This window comes from Amblyomma americanum, chromosome 2 (assembly GCF_052857255.1).
Source record: "Amblyomma americanum isolate KBUSLIRL-KWMA chromosome 2, ASM5285725v1, whole genome shotgun sequence".
Classification (NCBI taxonomy): domain Eukaryota; kingdom Metazoa; phylum Arthropoda; class Arachnida; order Ixodida; family Ixodidae; genus Amblyomma; species Amblyomma americanum.
The window spans coordinates 90,144,581-90,157,107 of NC_135498.1; the positions used below are offsets into that span (position 1 = coordinate 90,144,581).

The 12,527-nt window shown below is 44.7% G+C and overlaps 1 protein-coding gene across 1 annotated transcript; it reads left to right on the plus strand.

The window, feature by feature from the left end:
* The first annotated feature begins 1,407 nt into the window (after nucleotides 1-1,407).
* On the plus strand, nucleotides 1,408-8,777 carry LOC144118795 (evasin-1-like). The gene is made up of 5 exons (XM_077651616.1): nucleotides 1,408-1,570; nucleotides 5,502-5,543; nucleotides 6,712-6,752; nucleotides 7,579-7,650; nucleotides 8,552-8,777. The coding sequence occupies exons 1-5, from the start codon at nucleotides 1,426-1,428 to the stop codon at nucleotides 8,702-8,704; spliced, it is 453 nt and encodes a 150-aa protein (XP_077507742.1). The 5' UTR covers nucleotides 1,408-1,425; the 3' UTR covers nucleotides 8,705-8,777.
* Nucleotides 8,778-12,527: the final 3,750 nt, after the last annotated feature.

Here is a 12,527-nt window from a genome sequence, read left to right on the forward strand (position 1 = left end):
TAAAGCCGTGAGTTCTTTGGAGCCTTAACCATAACTAAATGGGACACACAATGGTTAGGCTTCAGGTTGATTTGGCTTTCGGATAACAAAATGGCGCATCTGTTTTCCTGCCTTGGCTGCGTTATTCTTCAGAGAATTTGCTGAGTGCGTTTTAAGAAATTTTTTCTACATCCTGTGGCACATGTATTATCGCTTGTTTTTTCGATCTTTCGACAAATCCACTTTTTTATGACATTTTGCACACATGCACTTGAGCCTTGGTGATTCAATGTTTATGTTCCTCGTTTAATATGCTTATTATTATCCCGTAGAAAACGCTTTGGCACCTTCTTCAGATGTGACAAAAACTTTCTTTAGCCAGCGTTTGTGGTAACGAAAACAAATCCTTTTAAATCAGGTGGCCCACATCAAACCCCGCAAAGATAATTTCCAGCCGAAGTCTAACAGTTCTTTCTTTTGTGACCATTCTCTATGCTACGGATCTGTGTGCTCTCAGAAAAAGGCAGTAGCCTCATAGACGTCTCAGATAGTGATGAATGTTTGCGGTCGTACAAAAAATTGTATAGAAATAAAAAATTGCCTCTTAGGCAGGCGCGAGAAAAAAGTTAAGTATTTCACCGCTGCAAAAAGGAACATGATCTACATGAAGCAGCCAACTCCAAGACTGCTCGCAATGCCCATATTGGTACATACTTGTGCAGACTTTCATTACGTGGGAGGACCGTAGTGGCCCTTAAGGCTGCAGTGCTGACGCATTTTTGAAAACTTTATAAGAGGCACGTGCGCGTGATATTGTATGCGGAGCCTGACGAAGGTCTACTAGGATTTCACCTGCATTTGCTTGTTTAAAGGAGGCTGTGCATGGTGTGACTCCTGTCTCTTGCGGTTATAGTTTAAAAATGAAGGTATACAAAGCCAAAATGGTTCGTTGTAGTGACCGTCGTTGCAGCTGGGCCAATATCGCGTCATAACCTGCTGGCAGTGACGTCAAGATGATTTCTCGGAAAAAGCAACACGCTGGAGATGTAGAATTCTGCAGGAGCGAGCAACAAACCAACTGCCATGGTGCTATTGCGATTGTTGCGGCTTCCGAAAGCAATTCTATTGTTCTTGTCATCCACATGCTATGACCGATCTTACGTGCAGGCTGCTGTGCCACGCCGGCAAACATTTACGTGCAGCTGTTGGAAACTCGCCTCTTTCATAAACTCACCTCTTTTATATCTTTCCACAGTCTTTATCTGCACAAAGGGTTTTGGGCTCTTTGTGTTCCGCACACTTCGTAACGGATCCGAAATAGCTCCCACATTGTAGGTTTCTATTTGAGACATCACCTTTCACGAGGTGAGTTTTTCGTGTTTTAGCTGCGCCTTCTCGCAATCGACTGGAGCATCGATTCAGAAACAATGCTAGGAAATTTTAGGCATGTTATTTTTATTTAACTGTTGCTATGGCGTATATGTATATTTAAGGGACCCACCTTCCGACGAGCATAGTGCGCCGGTACGAGTACTAGGCAGCATGGATGCAGGAGCCGTCGGCTATATTTTAGCCTTATTTGTACTGTGCGGTAAGTTCCAAATGTTATTCGTAAGAGCGTTAGCTCTATCTACTTACATTTGCTCGTTTCGCGTTTGTTTCTCCGTCCGCTCTCAGATCTCGAGATGGCGACTAAATCACGCCATTATTGCCGTAACACAGCATATATCTAAACGTTGCGTAACACCTTAACCCAGGAAATCTCAGGTCAGAAAAATCCGACAGCTCACCACGTGACCGCGCGTGCGCGCAGTAGCCGGGCCTGCACGGAGGCCTGACTACAGCCTAAACTGGCGTTCCATTATAAATGTAGCGTCTGAGCGGGTCCTGCTTACGTCACCTGCTTGTTTGCATGGGTGCGGTGCGTAAGGCTAAAACGAAAAATTGACCAAAGTAGAACCGTGGACTGACTACCCTGCGGCGGGTCAGCTGTAAAATATCGCGTGCGGCATGCGTATGTCATGCTTATCGCTCCAAGTGGTATTTGGCTCCGTTTCGTTTTAAATTTAAATACCGATACTGAGCAATTAAAAATAAACAATGAGATATATGCATGATCTTGCCTTGGTTCAACGACTGATCTCATGTATCGTGTATATAGAAGTGCGAAATTATCTTCAAAGCGACGGTAACCATTTGGATGACACGGCGGCTTTTATCAGCTGCGTCACATGATTGGGGATGAGTAAAGGTTTTAAACAATCTGTCCGTAATACGCACAGAGCCCCTGATATCTGCTGCGAGCTTTCTTTTCGTGAGGCGGCGGGAATTGGCGTAAAGAAGCTTTCTTCCACGGGTCTGGCGTACTCCATCCTTGTTGATGATATGATGGATAAACAGGAGCGCCTCGTAGGCGAAGCGGCCCTTGTCTCCGTTTAGAGCGAGTTTAGAAGACTTGATGGCTTCAAATAAAGCCTGCAGCCTCTGCAGTTGGTTGTCACAGTGCCGAGCGCAATGACGGCATCTAGCAGACCGGGCAAATATCGCACTTTAATTCCGATTACACAGTGTGCATAACTCGCTGAAACACACCCAACAGTTCTGGAACCATTTATGAACGCAATCTTTTAATAAGATGTAAAATTTCGCTACAACAATCAACATATCCGTTGATCAACCGACAGCAGTCTCGCATTTGTTTTCTATTAACGTTTTTGTGATCGTCAGAAGCGTTCTCCGTTGATTTTCTATGGCAGTCTTAACTGTTCGATGCGATCGACGGATACGCTTTAAAATAAGGATTTTAGTGCAGATCAGAATAATGGATCATTACCTTCAATATTTTCGTAAACGTAATAATTGGTTTTTGGGGAAAGGAAACGGCGCAGTATCTGTCTCATATATCTTTGGACACCTGAACCGCGCCGTAAGGGAAGGGATAAAGGAGGGAGTGAAAGAAGAAAGGAAGAATAGGTGCCGTAGTGGAGGGCTCCAGAATAATTTCGACCACCTGGGGATCTTTAACATGCACTGACATCGCACAGCACACGGGCGCCTTAGCGTTTTTCCTCCATAAAAACGCAGCCGCCGCGGTCGGGTTCGAACCCGGGAACTCCGGATCTGTAGTCGAACGCCCTAACCACTGAGCCACCGCGGCGGGTCAAAAACGAGGCAGTTTTCGAGCGTCAGATGTTGTAGGGGATTAATACGCTCATTGCGTCATCCACTCGAAACCATCTCATTGGTTAACTTAGCTGCATCTATGCAATTTTACAGTACTCTAGGTTTCAGCATTTTCTTTTCCAGAATGTTGGACATGTGTTGCTGGTGCTGTCGAACAGCCATAACCTGAAACTCGAATAAACTATCCTGCGTTTGGGGGCTTGTGTTGCTAGGGCTGCTTACGTGAACTTAGATTGCCCAGCAGCCGCTCACAATGTCCGTCCACATTAAAAAATTGCTGTTGTCGTCGGTCCAATGAAACGTGTCGCTGCTGCGCGAAAGCTGCTAAATCTACAGCAATCGACGTAAAAACGGAGTATTGCAGTCCGGGAGCTCCTCGATGGCTCGATGATGCCTTCGCAGGGCACTCCTTCAACTTGGTCATGGATGGTTTGGCGCCCTCGCGCCGACACCCAGCTGCGGCTTTAGTTTGGAGGTCGGCGGCGACCGTCAGTTTCGGAAGGTGTGCGCGCTAAAAGCGCCCTTACGCAGCACCTCAATTGAATATCATGGTAGTGGGCATAGGCAGGATGGTAAGAGCAAAAACTCCCGCTGACGAGGAACACACACGATGTATTGCGAGAACTTGAGCCAACGAACAGAAAAGAACTTGGCACGTGTACTATGTAGACCTCGTGATAAAAATGTACGTCCATTGCTTTAGGCTGCTCCGAGTTCAAAAGCGCCGATTAGGTTGCGAAATCAGGCGCCTAAATTAGCTACAGTCCTCTCGAACATGCTGTAACGATCCCGCTTGTTCACAATGTTCGCAGAGTGGTCTGGAAATTCATCGCCCACCAGAGACCTCGGGATCGGACGAAGGGCCAGCGGGGATAAACTAACCAAAGCAAATACAAACGCATCAAGCTTCTTGGTAATATACCCCCCGGGTGTTTTGAGGGAAAACCACCAAATGTTTTACAGTGCAGCTTTTAAGCTCCCGTTCTTTTAACTGTAGGAGTACAAGGAGGAAAGCGTAGCATAAAGTTAAAGGAGTGACAGCAGGGTTGGGAACGTGTGAGGTCTGTTTGGTGGCAAGGTGCAGCGACATTGGAGGAGAGAGAAACCGGACATGTGGGTCTTCTAGCGAGGATGACATTGTTTTAATTTCAATTTTTAAATTCTCCAGTTTAACGTCACCAAGCGACACGTGGGCTATGGGCAACGCCTTAGTGGACGGCTCAGGATTCTTTAACGCGCGCTAACATCGCTCTGCACACAGGCGTATTTCTGCGTTTCGTCGCCATCGGAACGCAGACGCCGCATCCGGGATTGAACCCTGGTCCACCGGCTCACCAGCCGAGCGCCGTAACCACGGAGCCACAGCGGAGACACCGCGGCGGACAGATGCAATTCTTGGAACCTTGGGAGGGAAGGGGAGGAGAGTGGGGCGAGATTGAAACTAAGAAAACAAAAAGTAATAATGCTAAATTAAAGAAAGGTAGCTACAGTTCAATAGGGACGTTCTGTTAATTTGTTGTCTGTTTCGGCAGATTGAACGTTCTGCACAGTTCCTGAACATGTGTTAGTTGGGTGCATAGGGCATATCTTTCTGTCGGACCTTGTATTTTATACTGTAAAAAAAAAGAAAGCCAAGGCAATTTGCGTGCATACGCTACTGACTCGGAAATACACATCCGCGTTGCTAAGTGCGGCTATACGCCCCATGGCGGGAGGCGGAGGAGGAGAACTTTAATGGAACAAAAGAGGGCCCCATGGCGGGAATCTTAAGTACAGCCGAGTGTCACCAGCGCGCTTTGTACACGTTTGTGTGCATGCACAATTTGGGGTGGTGTAAGGTTACTGCTCGCTGTTAATGAAGGCATTTGATGAATTAACAATGTGATCATTTTGCCATTAAGCAAAAAGTTTTCGAAGTTGTTTACCTGAGGCCATAAAGCTAAAATAAATTAGAGAATATCGCCTTCAAGGCAATGTCGAAACACGTCCCGTTATTTTCACAGCGTCGTGACGTGCACTTTACTCAGCTGGATACTTAACGTAATCTACACCACCCTTACAATGTCAGCCTTTTGAAGATTCGCTCGCAAGAAATAAATCCGGTTAGTGGTGGCCAACCCTAACAAAAAGCTGCGACATTTGAATGTATGCAACTTTGCACAATGCCCCATAAAGTAAATACAACGTAAGTGTGCTACTTGCATGGATACTAGAATGGAGATCGGAGGCTGAGGGAATTATGTAGGTAAACGCTTCTTACTAAATTTGTTTTATTAATCAAACAATATAATTTTTCATTACTAGTAATGTATTGTCCACTGGTTGTTATTTATTGGCAGAATACCATGTGCTGGCCACTAACGACGTATACGACGAGAAAGGTAAGTGCTGCCGAAAACAAAAATAAAGGAAGAAAGATTGCTTATATCTTCTCGCCACCCCGAGATTTGATTTGCGGCTGCATGGGGAATTTTTTTTCTCAACCACTTCCTGTGGATCACTTTGCTCCAATAGCCTAAGTTAGATATACGGAAACTACCTCCAGGATACCAAATGAATTCTGCCTGAGGAGACGGGTCAAACAATTAATTAATCAATCAATGAACAAATCAATCAATCAATCAATCAATCAATGTAAACATTGATGATGCCTTTTGGCACAGTAGAGCTGTATTGATGCTCTGGACGCGCACATACGCATCAACCGTAACGCGAGAAACAAATGAAGACATGAAAAAACAAGACCGCTGAGGCAATCCAGGCGGAATAAAAACAAATTGTTGCTGTTAATAATAATAATAATAATTTGATGCTCTGGACGCGCACATACGCATCAACCGTAACGCGAGAAACAAAATAAGACATGAAAAAACAGGACCGCTGAGGCAATCCAGGCGGAATAAAAACAAATTGCTGCTGTTAATATAATAATAATAATAATAATAATAATAATAATAATAATAATAATAATAATAATAATAATAATAATAATAATAATAATAATAATAATAATAATAATAATAGTAATAATGATGATGATGATGATGATGATGATGATGATGATGATGATGATGATGATGATGATGATGATGATGATGATGATAGGTTTTTTCGGGAAAGGAAATGGCGCAGTATCTGCCTCGTATATCGTTCGACACCTGAACCGCGCCGTAAGGGAAGGGCTAAAGGAGGGAGTGAAAGAAGAAAGGAAGGAAGAGGTGCCTTAGTGGAGTGCTCCGGAATAATTTCCACCATCTGGGGATCTTGAACTTGCACTGACATCGCACAGCCCACGGGCGCCTTAGCGTTTTGCCTCCATAAAAAAGCAGCCGCCGCGGTCGGGTTCAAACCCGGGAACTCCGGATCAGTACCATCCGAATGCATTTCCGATATTGTGCTCAGATCAATTACAAGCGGCGAAACTAAGAACTGCTAAGAACGAATGTGTTTGGTACCAGTAATGTTTGCACCTCCTAAGCGTTTTTTGCTGGGATATATTGTAACTCCCGCCCGTTCTTTCTGTTTTATTCTTTCCGTTTTTATTCTCAGAGCCGTGCCTTATTCCTGGTCTGAATACAACGAAAGGCCCCGTATGTCATAACTCCTTGTCTTTGATTGAACAGAAGCATGCTGAGAGTTTAATTATTAGCCATGTAAAGATAATTCACTGATTAGTTTTAGGACATCGGTGCGGGCCACAAACAACAGTAAGGAGCGAATGAATATTAAAAGGTTAATGCTGCAGCCTGTTATTTAAAATACACGGAAAGTGGCAGTTGAACTTAAATGTATGCTTTACTTCTTAATAAAGAACTGGCCAGAAACCGGTATCAGAATACAAAGACGATACGAAACCCCGCATGTACCGCGTTGTACTTTTTGCTTGCTCCCTGACGCGTCTCTTTATCCATATATTCCGTAACTCCGAATGGCGAGTACGTGTATCCTTCGATGCTTTTATTGTAGTGGCTTAAATATGAATGCACTTGAGGGCAAGAATTTCGTTACACGCCTAAAGCTGTAGTTTAGAACAACGTCTTGCTGGTAGAGTTGGTGCATGGCTAATGTTAAGAATGATTGGCGCTCAGCGGAAAGACGAACACAGGAAAGCGATGAAGATGGAGAGAGTGCTTTGTGCTCATTCCGCATTCATTTGCTTTCTGTGTTCTTCTTTTATGTGCGCCCAACTCGTTTTATTGATAGCCTAAACAGGCATTAAAAAATTAGTGCGGGCCTTTAATTCATTTTGCCTCTTGCTTCTATGAAAAACACATGTATTGCGGCCATTTGCACATCACCTACAACATTACTTAATTAATTCCACTTTACAAGAGACCGATTACTTTTGCTCTTCAGGCACATTAGAATACCCTATTTTGAGTTCAGCACCTTTAATACGAGTTCTCTTACGTGTAGCTTAACAGTGGTTGCAAGATTGAATGCATCGACGGAAGCACAAAGAGCCTGAAAAATGGAAGAAAATGTCTCGTAAGTGCCTTTTTTTACAATAGCACAGTTCAGCATAAAGAAAACATCGGCCAATTCTTTTTAACTGATAACATGAGAGTTAGCTACAAATGAGAAGCACTTAGACTGATATTAGGATTCAACCATTCCTGACTTTACAAATTAGAGAATTCTAAGGCTGAGCACGTTTCCAACTTTTTTATTGCCCAAAAGTACAGAAATGGGTGGTTGTGAAGCAATATAGAACATAGACCGGTTACAAATTTACCGCATTTAGGTTAAGCAATTTGGTTGTTGTGTGAAACAAAGAATCAAAATTTGCAAGACAGCTTGGATAAACGAATTAAATTACGCCGACAGGAAAAGCTAAAAGAAATTCTGTGCTTTTAGCAAACAATGGAGGGCATGCTGCTTCTCTCACAACGAGGTGTTCTTGTGATCCCACTTTGTTTAAAGGACCACGGAGTGGTGGGCACGACGCAGTAGTGTCTTTAGGACCGTCACAAAGAAATGCAACCGCCTCAGACGGCTTCAACCTGTGAAACTTTACGGGAGCGGAATCTAAAGGAAAGGCTCAAGCAAACTAGATGGTTTGGGCCGCCGCCGTAGTAGCTTATTTGATAGATCAACGTAGGGCGACATGTGGAGATTGTGGGTTCGGATCAAACTGCCAACATCTAGTCATCCCTTTTGTTGTACTTTTTCTTTAAACATGTTTGCTCTAAAAATGATTACACTCTTAATTTCTCACTACTGTCAACACTTTACAATAATTACAAAAACATTCCAGCATGTTTCCCGTCGTGTCAAAAACTCATCTTGACATATTTCATACGAACGCATTCTGAAAATTCGTTTGCTTGAAAACGTTTTGTGTATAACACCTCATTTTTCATTTCCTAATATAGCGTTTTCGTTTCAGGATATTCCACTTGACGTGATTAAGAGGATGCCAAACTATGTTGAATTCTACTGCCCTCTTGGTAGATGTAAGAACGGAGTCTGTAAGAGGAACAACAGAATTGTGGTGTGCCAGAAATTTCCAGTATACTGGATAACTCCTCCTGGCCGCTGAGCCAGAGGTTTCTTTTTCATTGCGCAATTTTCTGCTGACTTTAGCTGTTTGCGCTAAAAGATATCCATCGAGGCTTCTCTTACCTCGGTTGGCATTAAGTCTACAATAAATGAAAATAAAATTGAGCTCCGGAAGAAATTGTCCTGTTTCCTTACTGTATGGCTTCAAGCGGATTCATATAGGTATCGCGTTTACGTGCGGGTCTAAGAAATGGCAGGCATAAAAAAATTTGGAAAGCCTCAAAATGAGCACAAACAGAAGAAATAAAACTGGTGTGCATGGCATGTAATGTTAGCTAACATGAAAGAAAAATTCTTGGCATACAGACACTTAATACGCAGTAATTACTGAAGTGTTTCAATACTGATTAGAATTGATAAAACTGCTTACATGAAACCAACTGCTGCTTGCAGTTTTTCTCCTAAGTGGTTGTGTAAACAGCGCTGACAAAAATTTCTTAAGAAGACGAAGTTTCTGCAGAAGTTTTTTGGGGGGCCACCAATAGAGAAGATAAGGAAGAAGAAGAATAAGAAAAAGAAGAAGGCTTTGACTTGATACGTTTGAGGGAAGTTTGAGGGAAGTTTGAGAGGTGTTGGACGGTGCTGACGTGTTCTTGCTGGTGCTTGGCTTCGAGCTCAACTGTGGTGTCCTGGTGGTGCCTACGTGGTCATCTCTGGTGAGGCCGTTCTGTGTGGGGGATTTGGCCAGGTCTCAGGTTAGGTCTGTAGGCCAGGTTAATGGGCATTTGAGGGTGCGTTTGGCTCAGGTATGTCGCTGACCTCCCCGGGTGGAGGGTCGGCAACCTGGTTTGCCAGCTTGCCCACCCAAAGCTTGCCGCTAGACAATTTTCGTAAAAATGGAATTGACATCATCCCTGTGGCTCTCGTGCCGATCGGTAAGGGAACGATCAAGATGAAAAGCCCCAAGGTCATTCAGCAGGAGCTAAGATCTCTCACTACCCACTACCTCCAGATCTCTGAGGTGCGACCGTTCGGCCGGAGAGGCATTGTTTGCAGGTCCGCTGATATTGATTGTGTCACAGACCTGCTCCAGTGCAAAATTTTTCAGTCATTAGCGGTTAAAGCCTTTATCCCGGAACAGCTCGCATGTTCCAAAGGTATTGTTCGTGGCGTGGACCCAGCATCTTCCCCGCAGGATATACTGAAGGAGTTTCAGGATGCAGGTGTGGGGGTTCTTTCTGTCTACCGGTGCAGTAGAGAATTCAATGGTGTCCGTGTTGCGACAGAGTCAGTTATCACTACGTTTGCTGGTTCCTCCCGTCCTTCTGAACTCAAGGTTTGGCCGATAGTGTATCGTGTGGACCCTCTGCAGCCCCGTCCTCTTCAGTGCAACAACTGTTGGCGTTTCGGTCACAGTGGTAAAGCGTGTAAGTCGGCGACCCGCTGCCGGGTTTGTGGAGAAGGGTATTCAGATGACAGCTGCGCCTCTGATCAGCCCCAGTGTTGCCTATGCAAGGGCAACTACTCGGCTGATGATGTCAACTGCTCGAAACGAGCCGACGAACAAAGCCTGCTCGATATCATTCAAGCGAAACGATGTTCGAGAGCAGATTCTTATGCACTTCTGGATCGGAGGGATAATACATATGCCAGCCGTGCGCGAAGCTCTGTTGCTGATATACCGTCAAGTTTGACTATTTCAATAGTGTCCTCAGTAGAACAGGCTCTTTCTGTGGTGGTCGAGCGAATGCTGGGCAGTTTCATCGAGGCTCTATCTCAACTTATTGCTGGCCAATCTCTGCCTACTGAATCATATGTTTCGGTGGCTACGCCGGCATCACTCCCAAGTGCTGCCAGTAAGAGTCATTCCATGTCGCCTCCTACCGTGCCCCAAGTACCGCCTGCCAACAGCGCTCCTGACAGTGTCGCTCCCGTAGATACTTGTAGCATGGACGTTGAAATGCTCACCACTTCCCAGAAGCGTCGAGCTTCTTCCTCACCCTCGAAGTCAGCTGTTCCGCAAGTCAAAGCAAAGAAAGGACCTCCCAAATTAATTCCCCAGACTGATGTGCTGAAGGAGGCCGTTGATGCCTCTTTAACCAGTCGATAATCATGGCGGGTCTAAAAGTTATGCAGTGGAATTGTCGCTCCGTACTTTCTTCTTTACCGGATCTTGAATTACTTCTTCATAAACATAATCCAGATATTGTGATTTTACAAGAAACGTGGCTCTCTCCACTTATATCATTCACATTTAAAAAATTTCGTGTTTTCAGGGTAGATCGCGTTAATGGCAGGGGTGGTGGGTTAATAACTATGATCTCTACGAAAATATGTCACCGGGTATCAATCTCGCAGACAGTTATGCGCCCTGACTGTGAGTTGGCGGTTGAAATCTCCCTTCCACAGTGCGCCAAGGTCACTATTGCTAACGTCTACTTCCCAATCGGTGTTCATAGGACAGACTGTTTGGATACCTTACTGAGCGGCGCAAACAACACAGTCATTGCAGGAGATTTTAATTCGCACCACAGTGTCTGGGATAGTCGCTCTGACTCCTGCGGCCAGCTTCTGTGGTCCTGGATGTCAATGAATGCAGTGCGCTGCTGTAATTCCGGAGCAGTAACCTTTATGCGAGGAGGATCCCGTTCAATCATAGATTTAACATTAGCATCTCGTGGGGTTGGCGTATCTGCATGGTCAACTGAAGACTCAGGTACATCTAGTGACAACTTTCCAATAACCTTTTCTATTATATCCTCGCCTATCAGAAAAGGTGGTGCAACCATGAAATTTGTAAACCACATTATGTACAAAAAATTGATATCTGCCTCACTCCCCTCCATAGTTAGCTCAGGTCGAGCACAAAGAGCTCAGCGGACAATTACCTTTCTGCAAGATGCTGCTGAGAGCTCTGTATTCCCGGTGTGCACTACTGCTCCTGCCAGACAGCCGTCTCCTTGGTGGACGGAGGAGTGTGAGAAAGCTTATCGTCGTAGAAAAGCAGCCTGGAAAAGCCTTTCCTATAATCAGAGCCCAGCTAATTGGATAAATTATAGGTTCTTCTCTGCATGTTTCAAATGAACTGTTAAAAAGGCAAAGGAGGATTATAATCAAAATTTAAACACGTATCTCTCAAAACCCCAGAATAAGAAGGCTCTCTATAGATTCATGGCGCAGAATAACAGCTCTCCGGCCTCCAATCGCATAAGGTCAATGGTAATGTGTCCGCAGGAGGCTAAGCAAAACATTGAACGCATCGCGCAGGGGCTGGCCTTACGTTTCCAGGTACAGAAAGCAGAACCTTTGCACACTCTCACCCCCAGCTCGGACTATCCTGAGGTCGACGTGTCGGAGCTCCTGCAAATTGTTTCCTCGATGCACTCTGCTGCTCCGGGATCTGACGGGATTACTGTGGCATGTTAAAGATTATAGCGCACGACTTTCCATCTCACCTTCTAGATATTGTAAATGCGTCATTGGAAACCTCTTGGATTCCTCACAGTTGGAAAATTGCGAAAATAATTTTACTTTTAAAAAATGCAGACAATGGATTTCAATTAGACAATATTCGGCCGATTGCTTTAACCTCAAATTTAGTAAAGCTAATAGAAAGAGTAGTACACAGTCGCGTCACAAAGCATGTTCATCATATTAACGGCCTCAGCCCCGCACAGATTGGCTTTCGTCGCGGTTGTTCAATATGGTCCGCGCATGTGGATCTCGAGAGCCGAATACGACTCTCAATGCGCCAGAGAGAAGTTTCGGCCTGTGTGACGCTTGACGTTGCGAAGGCCTATGACAGCGTAGAGCACACAGTCCTCATTAACAAGCTTGCTCAACTACAACCACCGCATTACCTC